At 43.7% G+C, this 23754-nt stretch overlaps 2 protein-coding genes across 3 annotated transcripts in view; both read left to right on the top strand.

Annotated features, from left to right (window-relative positions):
* Sin1 (SAPK-interacting protein 1) overlaps window positions 1–5950 on the top strand; it is a 50055-nt gene extending 44105 nt beyond the window's left edge. Inside the window, exons 10-12 of one of the 2 annotated variants that reach the window (XR_013898958.1) lie at window positions 1296–1427; window positions 4019–4323; window positions 5844–5950. Coding sequence is in view for 1 of the 2 variants with exons in the window: in XM_080279285.1 (XP_080135411.1) it covers window positions 1296–1427; window positions 4019–4251 (365 nt within the window). In the remaining variant the exon portion in view is untranslated. Of the gene's footprint in view, window positions 1–1295; window positions 1428–4018; window positions 5065–5843 lie in introns of those variants that run through there. The other variant, XM_080279285.1, reaches the window with a different exon arrangement.
* A 4836-nt stretch (window positions 5951–10786) lies between these two features.
* PKD (serine/threonine-protein kinase D3) overlaps window positions 10787–23754 on the top strand; it is a 174008-nt gene continuing 161040 nt past the window's right edge. The window contains exons 1-2 of the mRNA XM_080279477.1: window positions 10787–10907; window positions 20983–21114. Coding sequence (XP_080135603.1) covers window positions 20983–21114 — 132 coding nt within the window. The 5' untranslated portion in view covers window positions 10787–10907. The remainder of the gene's footprint in view (window positions 10908–20982; window positions 21115–23754) is intronic.

The raw sequence follows: 23754 nt of genomic DNA on the forward strand, positions 1-23754 counted from the left end.
CCGGCTGACGTGTATGCATGACAGGATTCAGGGCGCAGAGGGCCGCCGGTTGACTTGATATACTGCACTCACCTTCCCGCCACTGTTTGAGCGTGGGACCATTTTCTGTGATACCTACAGGGTAGGTAGGACCCCCAGGTACCCTGCAGTTGCGCAGTTCAGTTTCTGCTCGGCAGTAGTAGCGAGAGGAGCCATGTCATCTTCCTTGACATTGTCTGATTCCGTCCCACCGCATGAAGGGCCTCATCAACCCCCGCGAAAATTCAGCCCGTAGTGCCACGTAAAGGGCTTAGTAATGGTGCCATAGGACGTGCCCTTGACGATACTGTCTCCTCTTGTACACTCAGCTGGAATACATCCTCTGAGGAGAAAAAAAGCTAGGACATGGAGAGTGAGCTCTCTTGCCCTCTGACGTCAGAGAGGGCTCTCCGACTTCTCCAGGAGGAAGGGACAGTCTACGAGAGTGATGATTTCAGCGATGAGGAGGCGCAAGATGACCCAGGACACCGGGAAAGTGACGCGAAGCTGGCGGTCATCTGCGGAAAAAACGCTGCAGAGCTGTTTCTCCCACACTCTCGCTGCCTGCTTGCTGATGTATCTTCCTCCAGCGCTCTCCCACACCTCAGCCTACCACTTCAAGGGCAGAATCTCCACAATCAGGCCCTTCAGGAGTGGTATGAGTACTGAGCAGGTGTGTGGGGAAGTGTAAATAGTGTACAGCAGTGCAGAAGTTTGTGTATTTTCATAACTGAGTGAAATGTGTGATATTATAAGTGAATTATAGAAAGTGCTGTGATACACCTTGTGTATCTCCAAGGTAACCCTAGGGAGAAGGCTGCAAGAATGCCATATGGTGCCTAGTGCAGCTAACAATACTACAATATAATGTTTCCCCAAAATGTAATGTTAAATACAGAAATAGGTTTGATGATTCATGAGCAGCATTGAGCATACATAGGGGGCAGATGCATGAAGAGCCTGGGTTGCCCAAACATAATGATAAATAGGGGGTTTTGTTGTACTGCTTCAGGTCATCACTGATTTCTGCAGTGGTTCCCCCTGCCAATGCAGCCAATACCTTAGTTCACAAAATGTTAAAGACAGTTTCAGTTAGGAGGACAGAGGAGCTACAGCTCCTCTCACCTTGACAGATGGCTAGTTAGAGAACGCTTCCTTATGACCACTGCACTTTTGTGTGGCTGATAGTGGTGGAGGTTGTGTCCCCCTTTAAAAAAAAAAGACTTTTGGGTGCAAATGTGCTAATGGTGTAGTGTTAACTGTTTTGGATTTTTCAGGTATATCTGGTGAAAAACTGGAGGTTCAGCCTGTGCAACAGAGGGCAGTGGGTCCCTTTCTGCGCCCTCCTAGTCCTGTCATTTACAATATGGAACTGGTGGTTGATTGCTGCCGCAAGGCTGAGAAGAAAGGTTTGTAGTTCAGTGAATTCATTCACTTCCAGTGTCTTGTTATTTATTATCAGACATGATGTGGGTTAGGTAATGTAGCTGGGATTGTCTTCATGAAACACCTCTTTCTGTGTTTTCAGCTTTATTTTTCACAAAAACTCATGTACTGATTCAGTGTTATGCTAGTAAAAGCATTGTTAAAGACTGATAAAAGATGGCATACATTTGAAATCCATTTGACTTACTATCTGCTGGTTATACAACTCTTAGTGATAACTAACTTACTCTGTTGGTTGTACAACTCTTAGTGATAACTAACTGGTTTGCTGTAACCCAGGAAGACCGTGAGGGGGAATAAGTAGATCATAAGCATCAAACGCTTATCAAAACTGTGAAAGGACTAAATATGTAGACTGAATAGCCAAGCCCAGAGCCACAGTGCTGTACTTTGATGAGGTCAGGCTTGGATGATGGATGGAAAACTAGGTTTCCTTTGTCTCAGTCAGAAAGAAAGGACAGGGTAGAAGTCGGGTAAGCTGTGCCAAAGCCTCATCCCATTATTATTATAGTAACATTTGTAATGGACACCGAGAAATAAGTGGACAAGTGAAGGATGGAGTCTTCAACATATGAGTAAGTCCGATCACACACACAACTTTGATTTACAAATAAAAGACCACAGAGGACAAGTCGTAATGCTGTACCATTGAATCCTCCCACCATGCATTTGCCAACAAGAGTCAGCATGACAATAATGCAAGAAAATATATATGCATCAGGATGCCAGGTCTTGCTTTCAGCTGGTGGACATTAAGATATAATATGACTGAGATGCTCCCTGCGGAAATGTGGTAACCAACAAGAGGTAAAAAGTGAGAAAGCAGTGATTGAACTTGGGAGGACCCATCAGACAGGGGCCTATGTGAAGCTTGACTTTACCTCACAGGCTTACTGGATGGGCCAGGGCACTCCCTCCCAACTATCACCCACTGTTTTCTTGTATTTCACTTGCTATCATTGCTCGTTTAAAAGTATGATCTGTCATACAAGAGAGAGAGAGAGAGAGAATAAACATGTTGTATTCACATCCATCCATCATCCAATCCTATGTTGCCCCATGAGGAGCGTAGGAGCCCGAGGCTAGGCAGGTTGGTCCTGACATTTAAGATGAGAGTGACCAGCCTCACTCATCCCCGAGTGGCATTACATGAGCAGTAAACCCCAACCATCCCTTGGATATAAACCTTCTCTGGCTCAATCCGATTGGAGTGCTGCAATTACCCACTAAACCACCAAGTGCCATAATTTGGTTATATGGTTACCACCCAGCATAGTAAATGGTTTTCTGGTGTACATGAAATCATTCGGCTTGTCACTCAGTGTAGAGTCACCCATAGGCAGAAGGAAGATGGGAGAATGAAAGAATGAAAGACAAAAGAGGAAATGTAAAGTCACCCGTAGGCAGAAGGACTAGGAAAGAATGAAGTAAAGACAGAAGAGGAAGGAAGGAAAGGAGGGAAGAGGGGAAAGGGCAGACATCCTAGAGCAGCACTACATCGAGTGAGTGGATGGTAAGTGCCCCCACCTACCACTATATGCACTATGTATTATATAATACCTGCACTATAACATTAAGATACATACGAAATCCGGGTGCACTTGCCATGTTAAGAGACTGTATACTGAAGCTGATGTGTGGTGAAGTTGAAATTTGGTTTGTCATGAGAGAGAGAGAGATAATAAACATGTTACATTCACCGTGAGTTATATGATAACATCAAAATACTGTAATATGAAATCCACTTGGTTCACTTTCTGCCATTGCTAGCTGCAGAAACCATACACCCCCCAAAAAAAAGGATAAACAATTAACAACGGGAAGAGAATGATGTAATCAGTATGAATATGGGAGGGAGATTGAGGCAGGCATACTCCTCATTGGCTGAAATAGATGGCCTGGCATGTGCCCTTTGACTGTCTGTGGTCACTTCTCTTGTTGTTACCTCACTGTTGCTTGGAACTGCAGTAAGGAAATTTTTTCTTGGAGTTTCTGTGCAGTTTTTCCCTTAAGAACATTTCCATAATGCTTATGTGGTAAAAACTTTACCTAGGGAAAATATACATCATGATGCCTTCAATGCAAGTGTTAGCTCATTTTTGATGTACCAGTCGCTTACCTCATTTCTCCAGGGAGTGCTCTTTATTCACAACATAGGGAATTTCTTCCACAAATTTCGTTTTTTTTCAGCTTTGGAGTATTTTAAAGCAATTCAGCAAATATAGAAATAGTTTGTGCATTGTGCCTGGATACAATAGTTCTCAACCAGGAGTACAATATTGAATTAGCCCCTGACCATTGGCTAGTTAAATTATTAGGTGTTGTTCCTCGTAAAACCATGTTTTTCATCTCACCAAGCATGTTACAACCAGACTTCATCAGTGAGTTGGGTATTTCTGGAATCTGAACCTTGTTTGGTGAAGAATGATTATTATATGTCTCTCTGTCTCTTTAGGATCGTACTATACTTATATACAGCACTGCAGTGTAGCACTAATGACTTTGTTTATAATGATGCATTTTCAGCTCTGATGGTTCTTTTTCATTCCAACAGGAAAAATGGAAGTACAGATAACTTGCAAAGGGGAAAACCGCTTCAAGGATTATGTGTTTGAATGTGATTCAACAATGGGACAGGAGATCCTGGACAAGTGTAAGCATATCTTCGACCTTCGTTCAAGTTCAGCCCGAAAAGAGTTCTGGCGGGAAAAGAAGCCCTTCAAAAGACACAATAGCCTCTCTGTAAGGCGTCGTCCAAGGACTGAGAATCACGTAAATGAAATATGACCTACGAATTCTCTTCTTGAAAATTATGATTTGTGAGAAAGATGTGATATTATGGATGTTAATGGCATTCAGGTGTGTGTGATTTTAATATTCTTTTTTATACTGTATGGTAAAAGAGAAAAATTAATTTTGGGGTGTATTTTTGGGTAAGGATATCATTGAAGTGCTTTTACTCATTAAGTAAAAGCATATTAGATTGACCAACCAGGAACCAGGAAGTAAAATTATTTACAGTGATAATTATCGTGGTGTATATATACAGTATATACAGTATATGTATACTGTACTGGTAGTATATTACGAAATTTCAGTCAGCTAGGATGATTTTAGAATATTTAAGATACATTATTGAAAATATTTCTATAGGTATCTTGCTGTAGAGTAGCAAATGGCATTCAAGAATATGGGTATTTTATGGAGTTACTTAATACATTTTTAAGGGTGTTATTTACTAGTCCAGCATGCCTTTTGTACTCTTTTTCTAAGAACAATGCAACACTTGACTGCAGGTGTATCAAGTGAGTCAACTGAGCTGCCTAATTTATTATTAGCATGTAACCTGGCTTTAATGTGACCCAGTGAATGACCTTTTAGTCTGAAGGCCAGATGGAAGCTAGTAAAATGCGAGAAGAATGTTCCTGAAGTTACATGACTTTCCTTCAGGTAGCATTTTCAAACTGCTGTACTGTACTTATTTAAGATATTTTCATCTTGGCCTCAATTAAAATATTTTTCAAAACTAGGACATGTTTATAAAGAATATTGTAAATTAACATTCAGAATGATCTGCTTTTGGAATAGTAAATAAAGATGGCAAGGTTTTTATAAATTAGAGTGCTCTGCATTATCATTTTGCCATACATCTTGCTGAAGTGACACAAGTCAAAGAGTGAGGGCAGTGGAAATGAGTTATTTAAGAGGAAAACATTGAGTTACATGGAGAGACAGACTGACAGATGAGGAAGTGAAGAAGCATTGTGGTGTAGATGTGGATGTAATAGAAAGTGTTGGGAGAAATACATTGAGATGGTCAGCCCATGTGGAGAGGATGGCGAGTGAGTGACCAACGAGGAGAGTGTATGTGAGTGAGGTGGAGGGTGGGAGAGGGAAGGAGAAATGGAGGATGAGATGGAGGGATGGAGTGGAGGTATATGGGAGAGGAGGCTGTGAGTTGGAGGAGAGCAGTGAAGTGGCAGGGGACAGGGAGACATTGAGGTGATTTGTTTGTGGCCACCTCTAATGGGATTAAGGCAACTGGCCATAGATAGATAGAATCATCTTTATATGCAAATGGCATCTGTGTCCCAAAGATATTTTGAGTATAAGCATCATAGAAGTATTAAGGAACAAAACGCTGATAACTATAGGTACAAAACAAACTGCAGTTCACATGGGATCAGGCAGTTCTGGAAACTACAGTTGCCAGTGCTAGACAGGGACAAAGCAGGAGTCACAGAGGATGAGAAAGCAGTTGTCCAGTCAGGTAAGGCAAGACAGATGACATGAGGAAGACTGGTTTTGGACCATGAATGGGGCAGGCTTGATGAATATCACCATCACCATCATCATATGGACCTCCTTTCTCACCCTAGGGCGGGGTGAGGAGTAGCAGCATCCAGACAGCTGAAGTTTGAGCAGGTCAATGGGCCACATTTCCATTCACTCATCATTCAAGACCATGGAATCCTGGCTTCATCCGATACGACAAAAGGTTTCACCACGTACTGTAGCTTCGTGTATACCTATCTGATAGTCAGTCTGAACGCTGTCACAATAAAAAAAGGTACCAAATCCCAGGTCATGCACTTCTCTGCACAAAATTTATCCAGCCAGCTCGATCTCTCATCATTCCCTACTCCTCACCAATTTCCATACCTCTTTCCCTCACACACTTATCCACCATATCTCTCCATCTTCTTTTTGGCCTACCTCACCTCCTCTCTCCTTCATATTTGCTCAAATATACTTCTTTCGCCCCTGTTGTCAATCACTCTCTCCATATGGCCATACCATCTCAGTACGAGGTATGCTCTCTTTGGTTCTGGTGTCCTCAGACTTCCTCACTTCACATCTTTCATGAATCACATTATTTCCTATCCTATCCGCTCTCTGTACTCTGCATACGTTCCTCATCAGTCCCATCTCCACTGCTTTTACTCTCGATTTCTCATTTTCATGCCACACTACAGTCTCATACCTGTATGTTAAAGCTGGCAATAACACTCCTTCATGTAAGCCTCGTGTTGTTGCAACACTCAACCTTATGTTTCATATCGGGGCCTTCATATCACCAGCTACTTTCCTTCCTTGTGTCATTCTACTTTCCACTTCTTTTGCACATTTTCCTTTTTTCTATCACTGTACCCAGGTAGGCTATTTGAACACCCTCACTACTTCCAGTCTCTCTCCATTCACTGTAACATCACACTGGGAGTCACTTTCTCTCAATAATCATCACTTTACTGTTTTCTGCATTTGCTCTCAAGGCACAACGCTCACAGACATCTACAAAATTCTGCAGTAGTCTACTAAGCCCTTGTCCAGTATTTGCACGTAGTACTGCATCATCAGCATACATCAAATTTAAGGTATTCCATCTATCAGCAGTCATTAGCAATGTCATCCCTCTATCCATTACCCATGTTTTTACTCCTCTCATCATCCCCTCCATATTGTTATGACCCCATCCCACACTGCCACAGGCTCCAACAGCAGTACTTCAGCATAGGAAGGATGTTGCCTAGTGAATTGTCCTTCCTATGGTCAGCCTTTCAGTGTACAGCACACAAGATCAGCTGAGGCAAAGATAAACACAGGCTTCTTAACTTCACTGTCTTTATTTTCTAAATCTATCTATCTATCTACCTACAGCCCGACACCTCAATCCCGCAAAGGGTGGCCGCAGATAAAACGCCTCCAAGTTGCCATCTCACCAACAATTTGACCACTCTCCCCCCAACTCACTCCCCACTCCCTCATATACCTCTCAACTCCATCTCTTCACCTCATCCTCAGTCTACCCCTCCCTCTCCCTCCCTCCACCTCACCTACATACACCCTCTTAGTCAACGTGTAAGGTTGTTGTCCAGAGTTTTTATGTCCTGCTCTTCTCGTTGTGTGCTCTAGCTCCGGTCTTGAAAGAGGACCCCGGCTCTATAGCTGGTGTTTCTAGGACGAGAAGTCGGCCTAAAAACACCTAGCATAACACTGGTGGCCAGCGGTGGTTCTTGACCTGGGCAGAATACAGGGAGAAGCAAAACAGGGACAACAGCAAAAATGACAACAAAACGACATGTGCAATTACCTAAATTCGACCAGGAACAATATGACATGCACACATACCTATCTGTAATCATACCACTGCTAGATATAGAGTTTGAGGATGACAAACAGAAAATAGCAGTCACCCTTCCCCTCTTGGGAAAAGCAGTGGCCAGTATTGCACCCAAGATTGTCCCGGAGCTGATGTGGGCAAATTTTACCAAAATAGTGATCCAAGCCATCATGCCATCACTAGGAAGAGTTGTGGCACTCTCGCAACTCAACAGCTTAACCTATGACGGAAACCTGGATGACACACTCATCCAGGCCAGGCGACTCGTCACTGCCACATAGCCGGAAACTGATGTAGTAACCCAGGAACAACACACATTCAACACACTGCTAAGAGTTCTCTCCAGCATGGTCAAGGAACATTTTACAATACATGAACCTATAGGAGACCAAGATTAAGATATCCAGCTCATACGATGCCTCCTAACCTGCCGCTCCACCTCGCAACAGATCAACATCATCAGTAAATTCACCACCCAAAGACCAGCACCACACAACAAACCGCAACCACCCTCAACCCACGCCAACACCCAACCTACCCAGGGCTCACCCCATCAACAAGTGCCCCAACCCCAAGGAGAACCAGTATTTAATTTCCATTAACCTATGGGGATTCTCCGCCTGCAGCCACAGATGTCCACTCCATGACATCAGAGAACAACTAAAGGCTGCCTGGCTCAGACCAGTCACTCAAGGGTGACAAAAAGTGTTCTCCCTAGATATATAACGGGGGCCCCGAGGACGATGCTGCACCAACTGGGGACACTGACCCTGGGGAAACTGAGCCAGAGGAAGAAAGGATCCCGCAGCAGCTGGATTTTTAGGCCCACCCTGCACCTCCCCACGGTGGCGGGGACCACCTCTCAGAAATATCGCCCCCCAGTCTACGATAAGATGAGACTGAACGGGATAAAAGTGAGGTTACTGGGAGCGGGCAGATCCTGCCCCTATAGTCATTTTTACTCCCGCCATAAGTCAGCTTTTGGCCCGCTTTTCCCTATGTCAGCTCATCTCGTCGATGCAGGGGATGGCCCCCTGCCGGTCCATGGGGAAACCTGGGCCCTATGCACCGACACCCACCAACAAGCCTCTACTCGGCACAAGTTCATTGTACAGTATATGACTCGACCTGCCATGCATATGATGGTTATCTGGGACTGGACCTCCTGCAGAAGTTACACATGAATATTGATTGCCACAAGTGACGGCTTCAGTTCCAGAAGTCCCCAGACCTCCCCAGCCCCAGTGCATGTGCAGACCCCCCCTCCTCCCCACTGCCCCCTCCCTCCCTCTCCAGTCCACATCCCACACCCCACCTTCCCAGCGACCATTGCCTCCGCCCTAACAATCCCTTCCCAGCACGAGGCTTGGCTACATCTGAACAGGCCTACTGGCGCCTCCGTCCTGTTCTCCCCCACCCTACCGCTCGGGACCCTCTCGGCCTGTCTGCTGTACCCTACCTTCATCCCCACCCACATCGCAGCAGTCAGAGTAGCCAACATCTCCACCACCACCCTCACGCTACTTAAGGAATTAATGGTAGGAGAGATGGAGGAGGCCGAGTCCTGCACCACTCCCACCCTGCCCACCCATTACCTGAACATCTCTCACCCCACCAGGCAGACAGCCTCCGCTGCCTTCTTCTGGACTTCCAAGACCCCGGGTGCTGGTGCCTGGGGGCAGAGGACTGACTGGTGGGGTAGGGGCCAAGGAGCTCCTCCAGATGCTTTCTGAGCTGCTGGGTGGAGGATCCAGATCGCCTCGGCCGGGGGTGTGGCGGGTCTCGCCCCAGGGAGCCAGGGGCGCCGTCGGGGTACTCCGCCATCAGGAGGGGACTGCGGCATCGTTCCGGGGAGGGGACCGTCAGGGGCAGATCCTCCTCAGGGGCCGGCTGCAAGGAAAACAGCCCTGGGGACAGTACAGGGCCCTGCCACCAGGCTGCTAGCAGTGGACTCCCTGGCTGGGGACTGGTACTACGGTAGGTAGACGCGGGAGGGCGACATGTGGGCATAGAGAGGCAGGAGGCCGTCGCCTGTGTCGTGTCCATCAGGACCGTCACTGACCCTGCGGGTAGTATGGGTGGAACGGCTAGAGGCCATCTCTTTGGTGGAGCAGCTTGAGACCGTCTCTTTGGTGGAGCGGCTGGAGGCCGTCTCTAAAATGGAGGCTGTCTCCAAGGGGCTGTATGGAGCATAAGGTTCAGCTCTACCCCGATTCTGACGCAGGCCGGGCTGGAGAGAGGGTAGTGCGCCTGGGCTGAAGTGGACGGGTCGGGTCGGTTCGGGGGAGTAGGGGCGCGTGGCAGCATAAGTTACTCCGTGCATACGACACCGGGACTTGTGCCCATATAGTACCGATATCCCGTACGCTACATCTAACACTCTGTTGTCGCCTTCTTGGGGTATCGTGTCACTGCTCGCTGTTATCATGTCAATATTGAATTGCGTACTGTGTATAACTTAACATACATATTGTATACTGGGAGTTGTAGTTGAGGTAATACTCGTTTAAGGTTGTTGTCCAGAGTTTTTGTCCTGCTCTTCTCGTGTGTTCTAGCTCCGGTTTCGAAAGAGGTCCCGGCTCTATAGCGGTGTTTCTAGGAGGAGAAGTTGGCCTAAAAACACCTAGCATAACAATTACATATAAAATATTCGCTACAATCTTTAATTTCCCTTTTCGCACTGCCACATAGTGGTATAGTGAGTACTGGGAGTGGTAATATGGCGGGCAGGACAGCGGGAATGGGCGAAGAGCCATGGCCAGAGTATTTCCACATACCTCCAAAGCCGTTCTCAGGGGCATAGTTATGCAAAGAAATACATGTAATATGTATGACGAATTAAATACACTGAAAGGCAAGCTATACAACCGAATACAACTTACGTTTGGAACATTTACGAACCACTTTCATATAAGCTGGTTTAAACAGGCTAGCGTATTCTGTATCTCACAATCCCTCATAATTTTATGACTTTAAAATCAGTTTTCTTTAATATTATGGCAACCAGACGTCGAGCGAGTTCATTAAATAAGCAACACGAAGTACATTGATAACAGAGTTTAGTACAGCTAGTGAAAGTTTTAAACGTACTTGAAGCATCCTGAGTCCTAAGAGTGCGATGCTAGCTTGTTCTCCTGGTGGCTTCCCAGACCCTTGGTACGCAGGTGCGAGAAACAGATTTCTTGTCAGTGTCAGTGTAGGTGTCGCTTGACGTGTACCGTATAGTGATCCGGGAGTGCGATGTGTTTATTAAATTACTAAAATAATCGGATAACGCGGTTTTAGAGTTGCAAGAAGTCCATAGCAAGCCTCCTTGTCCAAGGTAAAGCCTATTTAGAGTTCAAGGCTCGTATAATATAGTCTGGATCTTTTTGTGGTTAGACGTACCAGTTTCTCTTGGGAAATTGCCTGTGACACACATTTCGAACTGAGCGCTAAGGCTACCATGCTGGGCCTCATAACTCCTTAAATTACAGGATAATCCAATTTTCATTACTCCAGGAATGAGTGCCAGAGTGTCCCCATGTGAAGTACCGCCATGAGATAAAGTTGGTAGGTGGGAGATGTTTTATGCCAGAAAAGTTGGGGGCCCGATGTTGGTGGTGGTTTAAAAAACGGCGGAGTGGGTAGCCTAGACTTCAGCGAGCCACAGGTGTTGCTTTCCTTCACCTGGGGCTCACCTGTCCAGCACGGCTTGCCTCTCTCTCCACCTGCTTGCTTGAGGGGACACTGCTGGAGGTAGCTAGAAGAGGGCGGATGGAGGGGTCACCTGTTGGCCTTGTGAAAGTTTCTCACTGGGAGAGAGAATGAAATGCACTATACACACAGTTTATGCATGCATCTTCACAGTATATCTGCTGTTATAGCTTTTATAAATAAAAATTCCAGTGTATTCAAGTGACTGATAAATAAAGAATTGTAAGATGTGAGCTGGCTCCAGAATTGTTGTGGCATTTGCAGTGTGTAGGCTAAAGGTCCATTGTAATGGTTCTGATTCAAGGTCATTGTAAACTTAAGACTGTGCAATAGTTAATCACTCATCAGCCTGTCAGTCCAGTATAAGGCAAGCTTCTCTATTTTGACCTTTTGGTTCAGGGCACATCCCATCTTGACCATGCATGTATGAACACAGGTACTTAGGGAAATATTGTACTATTTGTGAATTTCAGTAAAAAAAATTTCATGTGTAAATTAACTCAGAAAATTCATAAGTTTTCTGTTGTAATCAACTCTTATATCTTATGGGATCACACCTAAGCTGGCTGAAATCGCCTGGCATTAGCCAGAATAAAGTACATTACAGTTGGTGGTAGGTAGCGGTGACCATTGTCCACTTGATGTAGCGGTGCCTAGTTCTTCCTTAACCGTTATCATTCTTTTTCTTCGTCTGCCCTCCTTTCTTCCTGTTTTTCCCAGCTTTCCTGTCACTTTTTATTACTGTTCTTTCCTTTTCAGGTGTCTATACATTGAATGACAAGCCAAATGGTTTCCTTCAAGCCAGGAAACCATTTACAGCACTGGGTGGTAACCATATAACCAACCATAAGTGTTCCCTATATGTCAACAAGTGGGTTGGCAGAGGGTTAGTGCCCTTCCCCATAAAACAACTGTATAACTCATAGTCAGATGGCCACCCTTTATGGGATTATGGCTCCTGACTTTAGATAGATGGAAAGTCAGTCTGTCTATCAATAGCCAGACAGTTTAATCGTATAAGGGGTGGCCACAAACAAGCAACCTCCATGTCGCCTTGTCCCCAGCCATTTTGCTGCATTCCCTCCAGCTCACACCCCCCTGTCTCATATTCTTTCATATACTTCTCCACTCCATCCCTCCATCTCAACCTTGGTCTCCACCTCACTCACACACTCTCCACATTAGTCTCTCACTCTCCATCTTCTCCATGTGGCCAAAGTCCCTCCTAACACTTACTATCAAATCCACACCACAACTCACCTTCACTTCGTCGTTTGTCAGTCTGTCTCACCATGTAATTCCACATGCTTTGCTCAGCTCATTTCCACGGCTCTCTCTCTTGACTTGTGTCCTGCCAACAAGGTCCAAGCGTCGCTTCCATACATTAGAGTTGGTATCACAATACTATCATGCAGCGTGTTTTTTACTTCCATGCTCACTTTCCTCTTCCTTACCAGTATTGCGGTTTTCAAAGAACCAGCAACCTTTCTTCCCTGTTGTACTGTTTCATGGACTTCATCCTCTATACTTTTATCCTTACTCATCACACTGCATAAGTACTTAAATGCACTCATATTTTGCATTTCCTTACCATTCAACCTCACTGCATATTCAGTGACTTCATTTCTCTCAGAGACCACAGCCTTACTCTTTCCTACATCACCTTTAGATTCTGTTTCTTACACACTCCCAAACTCATTCACCAAGCCTTGCAGTTCCCCTTTGTCCTCACTTAACAGTACTATATCATCTGCAAACAACAGAACAGGATGTTTCAAAGTAGCTACAGTTTACTTGATGCTTAATATTACTAGAGATCATTTCTTACCCCTTCATTGTGAAGTTCCTCTCGTAATCTGACCAGAATTGTTGGCATTAGACAGTGTTATATCAAGTATGTCATTTAAAACTGTTAGCGATGTTTGATATGGAAATATCTCCTACTGGTAGGGCAACCTAGCTACCGTATTTAGTCAGTTGCACCCTCATGGTCCAGCATGTCTTGTACTTTTGTACCATACTTGTTTCAAATACTCTATAACTGCAGTTTGAACAATTTTTGTAATGTTTCTTTTTTTTCTATCTATCTATCTATTGCCAGACGCCATAATCCCGTAAGGGGTGGCCACTTGACTTTGAGTTACTTATTTTACAGGGAGGGGCACTAACCCTCCACCAACCCACTTGCTGACATGTAGGGAGCACGTATGGGTTGGTTATATGGTAACCACCCAGCGTTGTAAATGGTTTCTTGGCTTACAGGAAACCATTTGGCTTGTCACTCAATGTAAAGCCACCTGTGTCTTTTTTTTGCTTCCACCATAAATCCTCATAAAAAAAAAAAAAAAAAATGCATAGCACAGTTTTGCATAATTAAATTATCGTGCTCAGGTGAGATTCACTAACAAATGTGTGACCCATTTTCCATCACTGGTATGGTTTGCTTTTACAGGAAAGATGAAAAAAGCAGTTCCTTCTACAGTACTGTATACTGTATAAATTCTAGGTACCGTACAGTACATAAAGAAATTATTACACGCTGTATCCATTTTCTGTAGGATGAATAAGTGAGAATGCAGTCTTTCTTTCTTTGTAGTTCTTCCTGCAAACACAGATATGTTATGAGTGGCATTACATGACCAATAAACCCCAACCATTCCTTGAATATAAACCTGCGCCGGCTCAGTACGATTGGAGCACCTTAATTCCCCACTAAACTACCACACACCATAGTTTGGTGATATGATTACCACCCAGCATAGTTATTGGTTTCCTGGTGCACAGGAAACCACTTGGCTTATCACACAGTGTAGAGTCACCCATAGACAGACTATCTATCTATATCTATTGTCAGACACCATAATCCCGTAAGGGGTGACCGTTTGACTTTGAGTTATTTGTTTTACGGGGAGGGGCACTAACCCTCACCAACTCACTTGCTGACACGTAGGGAGCACATATGGTTTGGTTATATGGTTACCACCCTGTGTTGTAAATGGTTTCTTGGCTTACAGGAAACCATTTGGCTTGTCACTCAATGTAAAGCCACCTGTAAAGGAAAGAAAAGCAATAAGAAGTGACAGGAAAGATGGGAAAAATAGGAAGAAAGGAGGCTAGGCACAGAAAAAGAATGATAAAGGCTAAGGAAGAAGTAGGCAGCACTACATTGAGTGGATGATGGTCGCCAAGACAGAGCATATCCTAATAATCCACCAGTCTTATGCTCCATATGGTGTGGGGGGAATGCTTTGAAGCTGTAAAATGTGGAGTTAACACTTAATAAGAAGAAAGTATAGTTAGGCTTAATGGCATAACATATAGAAATGAAGGAAACCTTAGAATTAAGAAATTGGGCCAACATATAAAAAATTAATTTAAGAAATGAATATTTTAATAATATATGATACTGTATATCCCAAAGTTAGTGCCAAAAGATACTAAAGTTAGTTGTGAAAAAAGTCAGGCTTAAGGTTGAAGGATACCAAGGTTAGAAAATACTATAGCCAAGTCCTCTTTCTTAGTAACCATACAGTATATATTTCTTAGGTAGTTCCATTGCTGTCCATAAAGATGATTTGCCAGTTTCTCCAAACATTAAAGCACCAGTCGTATAGGCAAAGCTGCGTTATTTTGGAAGACATCCCTGGCTTAAGAATGCCAAGTTTAGGTCCAGTGGACGCCGTGTTTTGGACAGGAGAATTTTGTATAGCTTTCCTGGTTAAGTTAGATCCAGTCAGGTTTATTTTATTAAGTCCATAAATATTTATACCATCTCACAAAGTTTCATTTAGTTTTGCAGCTTTCATTAACACTTTCCCATCCCATTCCCTCTCCTGCACACAGCCCCGTCCTGTTCTTGTCTAGCTGTCAGAACCCTTGATGCTGATACTCAAGAGCTTTTTGGATTCAGTGTATCTTCTGTACTGTACTTCCAGAGGTATGGATTTTTATTTGTGAGGGGTAGGTTGAGATTGAAATGTATTGGTGTTGTGATGAGGAGAGGCAGATCGAGATGGTTTGGGCATGTGGAGAGGATGGGGGATGATACAGTACCCAGTATTTTAATTGGGTGCAGAAAGCGAGAAATGTTAATGTTTGGGGTAGGGTTGCAAGAGGTAGACTGAAAAAGACCTGGGACAAGGTCATTGAGTGTGACCTTGGGGATAAGGGACTGACTAGGGAAGCTGCCAGAGATCAAGCAGCATGGAGAGCTGCCATTAGGTGACCAAGGCCTACACCTGCAAGCATGTTGGGGCCTTCAAAAAAGAACGAACATAAGTTACATGAGGGAGTCTGATATACCCTGGGGCAATTAAAGAATGGTTGTACACATAATAGGCCTACTTTGACCTACTTTGGATCCTCTAGGACCTAGAGGATCCAAAGAATTTCATGTTTTTTGAGGCAGTGACTCGGATGGTCAGTTTTCAGTAACAAAACTTCGCCCACATTTTCTGTTTTCTTAGTATTCCAGTATTTTGTGTTATATTTTTTGAAAGTTGGCATGGATTTTTTTTTTTTTTTTTTTTTTAATCCTCATTCCTCTTGATCTTCATAGCCCTAGCCTACCTGCATTTGATTGGGATTACAATTTTAGAAGTACAGTATATAATGACATTATTGGGATACGTGGTGTTTCACTTCCATCATAACTGTATCACGACTTGTAAAATGATGTCTTTGCTGTTTTTTCTTGCCATCACATACAGTTTTCTTGCATTAGATGCAATATTCATTCACCTGCCCACATCTGAGTGCCCCCCTTATTTTGGCAGACATATTTAGGGTACGGTACGTTAAATTATTTGACCCCAGCGCATCATCCACTCACTGGATGTAGGGCTGCCTCCTTCTCCCTTCACCTTCATCATTCATTTTCTGTGTCTGCCCCTCTAATTCCCTATTTCTCCCACCTTTCCTGTCACTTTTAATTAGCTACCATACTCTTCCTTCCTTTTCTGGAGGCTTTACATAGAGTGACAGGCCTAATGGTTTCCTGTAAGCCAGGAATCCATTTACAGTGCTGGGTGGTAATCATATAGCCTAACCATCCTGCACGTGTTTCCTATGATATGTCAGCAAGTGGGTTGGCGGAGGGCTAGTGCCCCTCCCTGTAAAACCACCATGGTAACCATAACTCTGAGACAAATAGTCACCCCATATGGGGCTATGGCATCTGGCTACAGGTAGACCCTGTATGTGGTACTAGTATCTGTTCTGAAAACAGTTACACACTCACTGCCCTGTAGGTGCACTCAGTACTCACCTGTACGTAGATTACCATGTCAAAACTTAACTTTGCTTCAAGAAAGAAATTTTCTGTTTTTACTGGTACCATGTGTTATCCATAGATTTGCCAGGGACAGTTTCTGACCACCTTATCAGATTGCAAAGCATTGGTTACTGATATCATCTAAGACTAGAAAAAAAAGACTCCTAAGGCCCCAGTCACACTGCAGGTACAACTTATTGCAAACCACCCGCAACCTGCAAGTCGTGGGTAGTTTTGGTGAGGTTTACGACTGGTCTTTATATGTCTCGGTCTAGCTGCAGGCCACCATTGCGACCAAAAAATCGTCATGAGGTTTTTCTTGCTGCACGAAAAACCTCCCCGCGACCACTGATGATGTGGCACGGAAGCCGCCCAGTGGGTGGCTGGACTGCGTCTGGCCGGCTTATGGACTGCGACTGGTCGGCTACACCTGATTTTTAAGCGGTGATTGCCATCCAGATGGAGGCTGGTTGTCGCCCGCTCTGTGTGGTGGCTGTCCACAAACCGTCAAGGCGACGACTGGACTGTGGCAGCCGCCGTCCACAAGCCTCCTGTCCGGGGTGGTGGTTGAAGTCTGGCCGCCGTCCAGCCAGCGATTGGTCGAGCGACAGGTGGTGGGCTGGAGAGAGACCAGCCGCCGGCCAATCCGCGGCTGGTGTCGGTCTAGTGGTTGCGGTCTAAACTGCAACAGGACATGGACCGGTCGCCGTTTGTCAGCGGCCTGCCGTCGACCGGCTGGACACCCGTCGGTGTCTTGACCTGTGTGTACCTGGCCATGGTCGCCATTCGGCTGCCCACTGGACGGACACTGGACGACCACAGTTAGCCGATCGGTGGCACGACTGCTCGGAGACCTCCATGGTCGGCGACTGGTTTCACGATTTTCAGGTTTGCGACAAGTCGTACCTGCAGTGTGACTGGGGCTTAACACCGTCTTTTATGTCACATGATTTTAATAGTGCTTACCTTGTTTGGTTAAAGAAATTATTTTTAGAACAGATATGTGTATTGGAATTGAATCTTTAATGAGAATGTTCCTGCTATAGAGGACAACAGTCTTGTAAACGTGAGAGAGGACTACGAAAAAACACCACCCAGTGATTCATGTGTTAGAAACAGCTCAGAGGTTGTCCACTATAGTTTCCCATACCAATATATATATACAGTAAACCCTCATTGTACAGTAGTGGGGCTTTCTCTTAGATGCAACTATTGCCAGCTCACAAAAAGCCTCAGCAGTCATGCAGGAGCTCTTAGTTCTACCGTCAGTGTGCACATACAGCCTTCCGAGATTAGTTACAGATCTGGTGCAAGAAACACTTTTCTTTACTGTCATCACTACAGCAAATGCACAGTATTGGGTATACAATACCTGTAAATAATTAGCTAGTTGCAAACATTTTTATGAGAAGTTTTTTGCATTAATATTTAATTCGGCTTGCAGGAAAGTTATATACAATACTGGTAACTTTCGTTTTCATTTTTGAAGGCTCCAACATGCGTGCATGAGTTGGCCTTGGTCACCTACATGAGTCGGCCTGGGTCACCTAATGGCGGCTCTCCATGCTGCTCGATCTCTAGCAGCTTCCTTATTCAGTCCCATAACCCTGAGGTCACACTCAATGACCTCATCCAAGGTCTTTTTCAATCTGTTTCTCACTACCATAACCTCAACATTAACACTTCTCACTTCTGCACCCAGTTATCATCCCCCATCCTCTCCACATGCCCAGACCATCTTAGTCTACCTTTCCTCATCACAACAATTCACTCCAGTCCCATCCTACCTCTCAACTCTTCCATCATAAACATAGCCCCCCAAGGTGGGGGCACCCACCATCCACTCACCCAATGTAGTGCTGTTCTCAGGTGCCTGCCATCTCCTCTTTTCCTTTCTTCCTCTTCTGTCTTTCTTTCCTTCATTCTTTCCTCTTCCATTGGTCTATGGGCGACTTCTCTGTACTGAGTGACGAGCCAAATGGTTTCCTAAATATCAGAAAACCATTTACGGTACGGTAATACGCTGGGTGGTACCCACATAACCAAATTATGGCGTCTGGTGGTTTAGTGGGTAATTATGGCACTTCAGTCGGATTGAGCCTGTGCAGGTTTATATCCAAGGGGTGGTTGGGGTTTATTGCTCACGTAATGCCACTCAGGGATGCTTGAGGCTGATCGCTGTCATCTTAAATGTCAGGACCAACTTGCCTAGCCCCTGGCTCCTATTCTTCTCATGAGGCAACACAGAATTGGATGATGATGATGATGATACATTCATTATTCTTTAGTTTTTGCCATACCGTTCGTCTGATGATAAAGTAATTCAGTGATTACATACCGTATGGCTTTGCAGTTCAGCTTTTTTTTTTTTTTTTTTTCCACAAGATTATTTTAAGGCAGTTTGTTGCAGGTATTTGTATTATCAGTGTATTAATATCTTGGTTTAATGGGTAATTATGCCATTCCAATCAGATTGAGCTGGTGAAGGTTTATATCCAAGGGATGGTTGGGGTGTATTGCTCACATAATGCCACTCAGGGATGAATGAGGCTGGTGATTCGCATCTTAAATGTCAGGACCAACTTGCCTAGCTCCCGGCTCCTACACTCCTCATGGGGCAATGAAGGATTGGATGATGGTTGGATGGATTAATTAATATGCAAGAGGGAGGACTGGGTCAGTTAACTCTGCACTTGTCAGATAGAGTTAAAAAAGAAAAAAATGAAGTCACACCATCTTCTGTCTACCTATCTGTTGATCTATCTATTGCCAGATACCTTAATCCCGTAAGGGGTGGCCACAAAGAAATCACCTCCATGTCGCCCTGTCCCCTGCCATTTCACTGCCCTGCTCCCAGCTCACACACCCCTGTCTCATATACCTCTCCACTCCATCCCTCCATCTCATCCTTGGCCTTCCCCTCCCTCTCCCCCCCTCCACCTGACTCACATACACTCACCTAGTCAGTCTCTCACTCTCCATCCTCTCCACATGGCCAAACCACCTCATTGTATTTCTCCTAACACATACTATCACATCCACATCCACACCACAATGCTCCTTCACTTCCTTATTTGCCAGTATGTCTCTCCATGTGACTCCACATGCTTCTCTCAAATAACTCATTTCCACTGCTCTCTTGTGTCCCCCCAGCAAGGTCCAAGCTTCACTTCTGTATGTTAGAGTTGGTATCACAATACTGTCATGTAGTAACTTTTCACTTCCATGCTCACTTCCCTGTTTCTTATCACTGCTTTTAAGGAAAAGCAACCTTTCTTCCTTGTTGTACCCATTCAAGCACTTCATCCTCTAAACTTCCATCCTTACTCATCACACTACCCAAGTACTTAAATGCACTCACATTTTCCATTTCCTCCTCATTCAACCTCACTGTACATTCACTGACTTCACATCTCTCGAAGACCATAACTTTACTCTTCCGTACATTCACCTTTAGATTCCAGTTCTTACACACATTCCCAAACTCATCCACCAAGCCTTGCATCTTCCCTTTGTCTTCATTTAACAACACAGTATCATCTGCAAACAACAGTACAGGGAGTTTCCAAATACTGCCCTCTCTCACTTCCATGTCCCCATCTGCTCTAATCCATATTTACTGAATCGCTCCTCCACTTCCCTCTTATAATCTGCCCTTTTTCCTTTCTACTCTCCTTGTATGAACTACTTCCTCCCGTCCTTCTCTTCTTCTGTTTCTCCATTTCATTCGGACCTCGATTCTGACCACCACCAAGTGGTGGTTATAAAGTTCACTTCTCCAACCTCTATATACTCTTGCATCTATTACACACCTTCTCGTCCTGTCATCCACACACACATAATCAATCATTGCCTTCCGTTTATTCAGTCTTAAAGTAACTAATTAAATTTTTAGCTGGCTGTGCAAAGTCTTCATTGTTTGGGTTCATATGCTTCCGGATATCTTTCAGTACCGTATTTCCTTTCTTTGTATATAGCACAAATTTCTCAGAGTTTTCCAATATATTCAATTTCACATCATCCCTCAGTTTGGTTCTCTGTATCACGCTTTCTGTTGGCACTTCAGGGTTTTCTTAAGTGCTGTAAACTTTAGTAGTTCATTTTACTGTCTTAGTTGGCCTGTCTTTATGTAGTAAAGTGAACTTTATTCTGTTATTAGACGTTATTTCTTTTTGTCATTTCTTTTGTTATTAAAATATATATTATCTGACATTGTTGTGGAGTGAAAAATTACCTTAATGATAATGTATGAAGGATTTTTTTTTTTTTTTTAAGGCTAGCTACCATACCACATGGAGGATATGAATTCAGAAGCCAGATTGTAGCTTTGTCTAAATTATGAAAATGCATTCTGCACATTATGGTGTACAACTATAATACTTTATGTGTAGACTCTGTTGAATGATAAAACTTGGATGTGTGGTTTCAGATGGAGGTGACAGGGGCAGATATCAGCTTTTCCCTGCAGCACGGGCTGGTCCGGGATACCGCTACAGTTAATGCTTCCCAGCTCACCCTTAAGACACTCAAAGATCGTGCATGTGATTTCATCAACACAAAGGTACTGTGCAGGAACATTATTCTTTATTATTATTATTATTATTTTATTTATTTATTTTTTTTTTTTGTCATTGTTAATTGATTCTTGAATGTTGGTAATGGGAATGGATTTAAACTTGTTTTGTCTTTCAGGTCTGATTGGGTATGATAAAATACAGTGTTGGATATTTCAAGTCCATCACAGCTTTCTTACCCATTAGGCTACATAATAAGCTGCCTTCTCTCAGCAACCATCATTTACAACTTACCATAGCTCTTAACAGTAGTTGCATCTAGTTTTGGTGCTGACAAAATTCACAAAACTGGACATCTGCTCATATTCATTGGTATTGCAAATAGTACGGTATTATTTGCTTACCGTGAAATATTAATTATTCATTTTTATTTTTTTCATTTGAAACTGTTCATTCCTTTTCCTTCTGTCTCAGTTTGACTGTGTAATCTGAACCATACTGGTATGCGTGTAACCAGTGTATGTAGCTAATCATTTTCATACTAGTTCTCTTTCCCGGTTATTATAGATGGCATGGGAGGGATCAGGAACAGGAAAACACAGAAGTAGAGCTATTGTCTGTTGTAGCCGTATTGACCGGTGCCACTACGTTGTACAAATTTAACAACATTGCAATAAGGTCAGAGGTGCTAGGCTAGCTCTTCATTCCAAAATGTGGTTGATGTCTTCATGGCCAAAAGTCTGTCTTGTCTGGTGTTTTTCAGTCATTTCATTTATATTAGTAAATTGGTCATGATAATGCGAAGGTCAGCCCTGTCTTCATCTGGATTGGCCATTTTTGACTGCACACTCCCTGACACAAGAAGTCTGGTTCCCAGTTTGTGTATCATCTGTCAGTCACTCTAAAATGGAGACCACTGTCACACTAGGTTATGCGTAGCAGGATTCCATGAAAGATACCCACGAGTCTTCAGAATTGGTAGCTTTAGTCCTCAGTTGTTATGAGTGTGTGTGCCCTCAATTAGTCCCTAGTTCTTTGAAGACGGGTTCCACAATGTGCATTGTTCCCTGAAGATCATTGATTGCATTGTGGCCACACTGAGCACATAAGGCTGGAAACCAATTGTGTTAGGTCCAGATATATACCAGTAGTACTCATGTCACAATGCCATCAGTCTAAACTGACAAGGAACATTGACATAAAATTACAACTTTAGTTGTGCTCTTGGATGATGAGTTTTCTCCTGGTTGGTGACATTGTAAGCTGTGAAGGAACCCCTACTTCTTAACCCCTAAAGTCCTAATCGCATCAGTTGATGCGATTTGAGTTTTATGCCAAAATGCCTAATCGCATCAGTTGAGCGGGGCCTGTAAAAAACTGCGGAGCGCTTGCTCCACCCCGATTATGATGTACATGGCTTCAGGCCAATGAGAACTTGTCCCTGATGTGGCGTGAGGGGGGATCGGACCAACCTAGGTGGTGGGGAGGCACTCCCTCTATCGGCTGCTTCCATGCCACCCTCTACTCCACTCCCTCACTCCCTCCTTGTCCCCCATCACTCTCCCACCCCTCCATGCACCTGCATCTCTCCTCCCACCACCATCTGCGTTCCTTCCCACCCTCACTTGCCCCTCATCCCTCCCTGCTAGCCTCGTCCCCCCCCCTCCCCCCAAAACCCCACAGTATCCCTCCCTCCTTGTCCCTCACTACCCTTCCAACCCCATACAGACCCCCAAGAGTTATCAGGCCTGATGTACGTACCTGTTTCATATTATTTCTACTTCTTCCCAAATTTGCATATAATTGCACCTCACTCTGTTCATTTCTCACATTGTACCTACTAGTTTCCATACGTACTGTAAACTGGGGAGAATTCGGACTTGGAGCGAATTCGGATATTATTGCAATAAAAAGTTATTTAAATTAATTAATAATTAATGAATAAACATATTAGAAATCTGTTTGTGCCGTTCTTTACTGTACTTTTGTGTATAAAGATATTTAATATATCATATGACACATACCAAATATATACTAAAAAGTAAACATATGTAAAAAGAATAAAATTCCTAACATTGGCAAACTTTCTTTGGCAGAAATGTTAATGAATAGATGCAGGAAAATCTTCGGTGCCCAGATGTACTTTCATGCATAGTGTGAAAGTGGAAAGTAAGTAATTGGCGTTATCTTCTCAATCAATCTCTTAATTGGGCATTTAATGAAATTTTTCAAATTTTAGTGCAAATTGGAGTCAGTTCTGACATTGGGGTGAATTCAGACAGGGGGAGTATGAACAAAAAAATAACACTTTTTACAGCGTACAATTGCCTATAATTTGCCAGATGTGGATATTGTGTATAATTGGGTTCACATGTGTCATTTACAGGCATACTCCTGAGCTTTTATGATACTACTGTACCTGTTTAAGCAGAATCACCCAATGACTCAAACATTTAAGAAAAGACCTGGTGGAGATCAAGGTCCTTATCGTAGTGAAAAAGGCAAACAAAAAAATGGTAAAGCCAAATAATCATGTTAAATATCATCTTTAATTTTCCTTTAGTCTTCCAAAAACGAAATTATTAGTCAAGAAATGATTGTTAAGTATATACGAGACTAAGGTTTGTAGCTAGATTTATATTATCTACATGTGTTCTAATATGTTTTATTTAAACCAAGGAAAAAAA

Source organism: Coenobita brevimanus, chromosome 78, assembly GCF_032717465.1.
Source record: "Coenobita brevimanus isolate Jiangsu-jjx chromosome 78, ASM3271746v2, whole genome shotgun sequence".
Classification (NCBI taxonomy): Eukaryota; Metazoa; Arthropoda; class Malacostraca; order Decapoda; family Coenobitidae; genus Coenobita; species Coenobita brevimanus.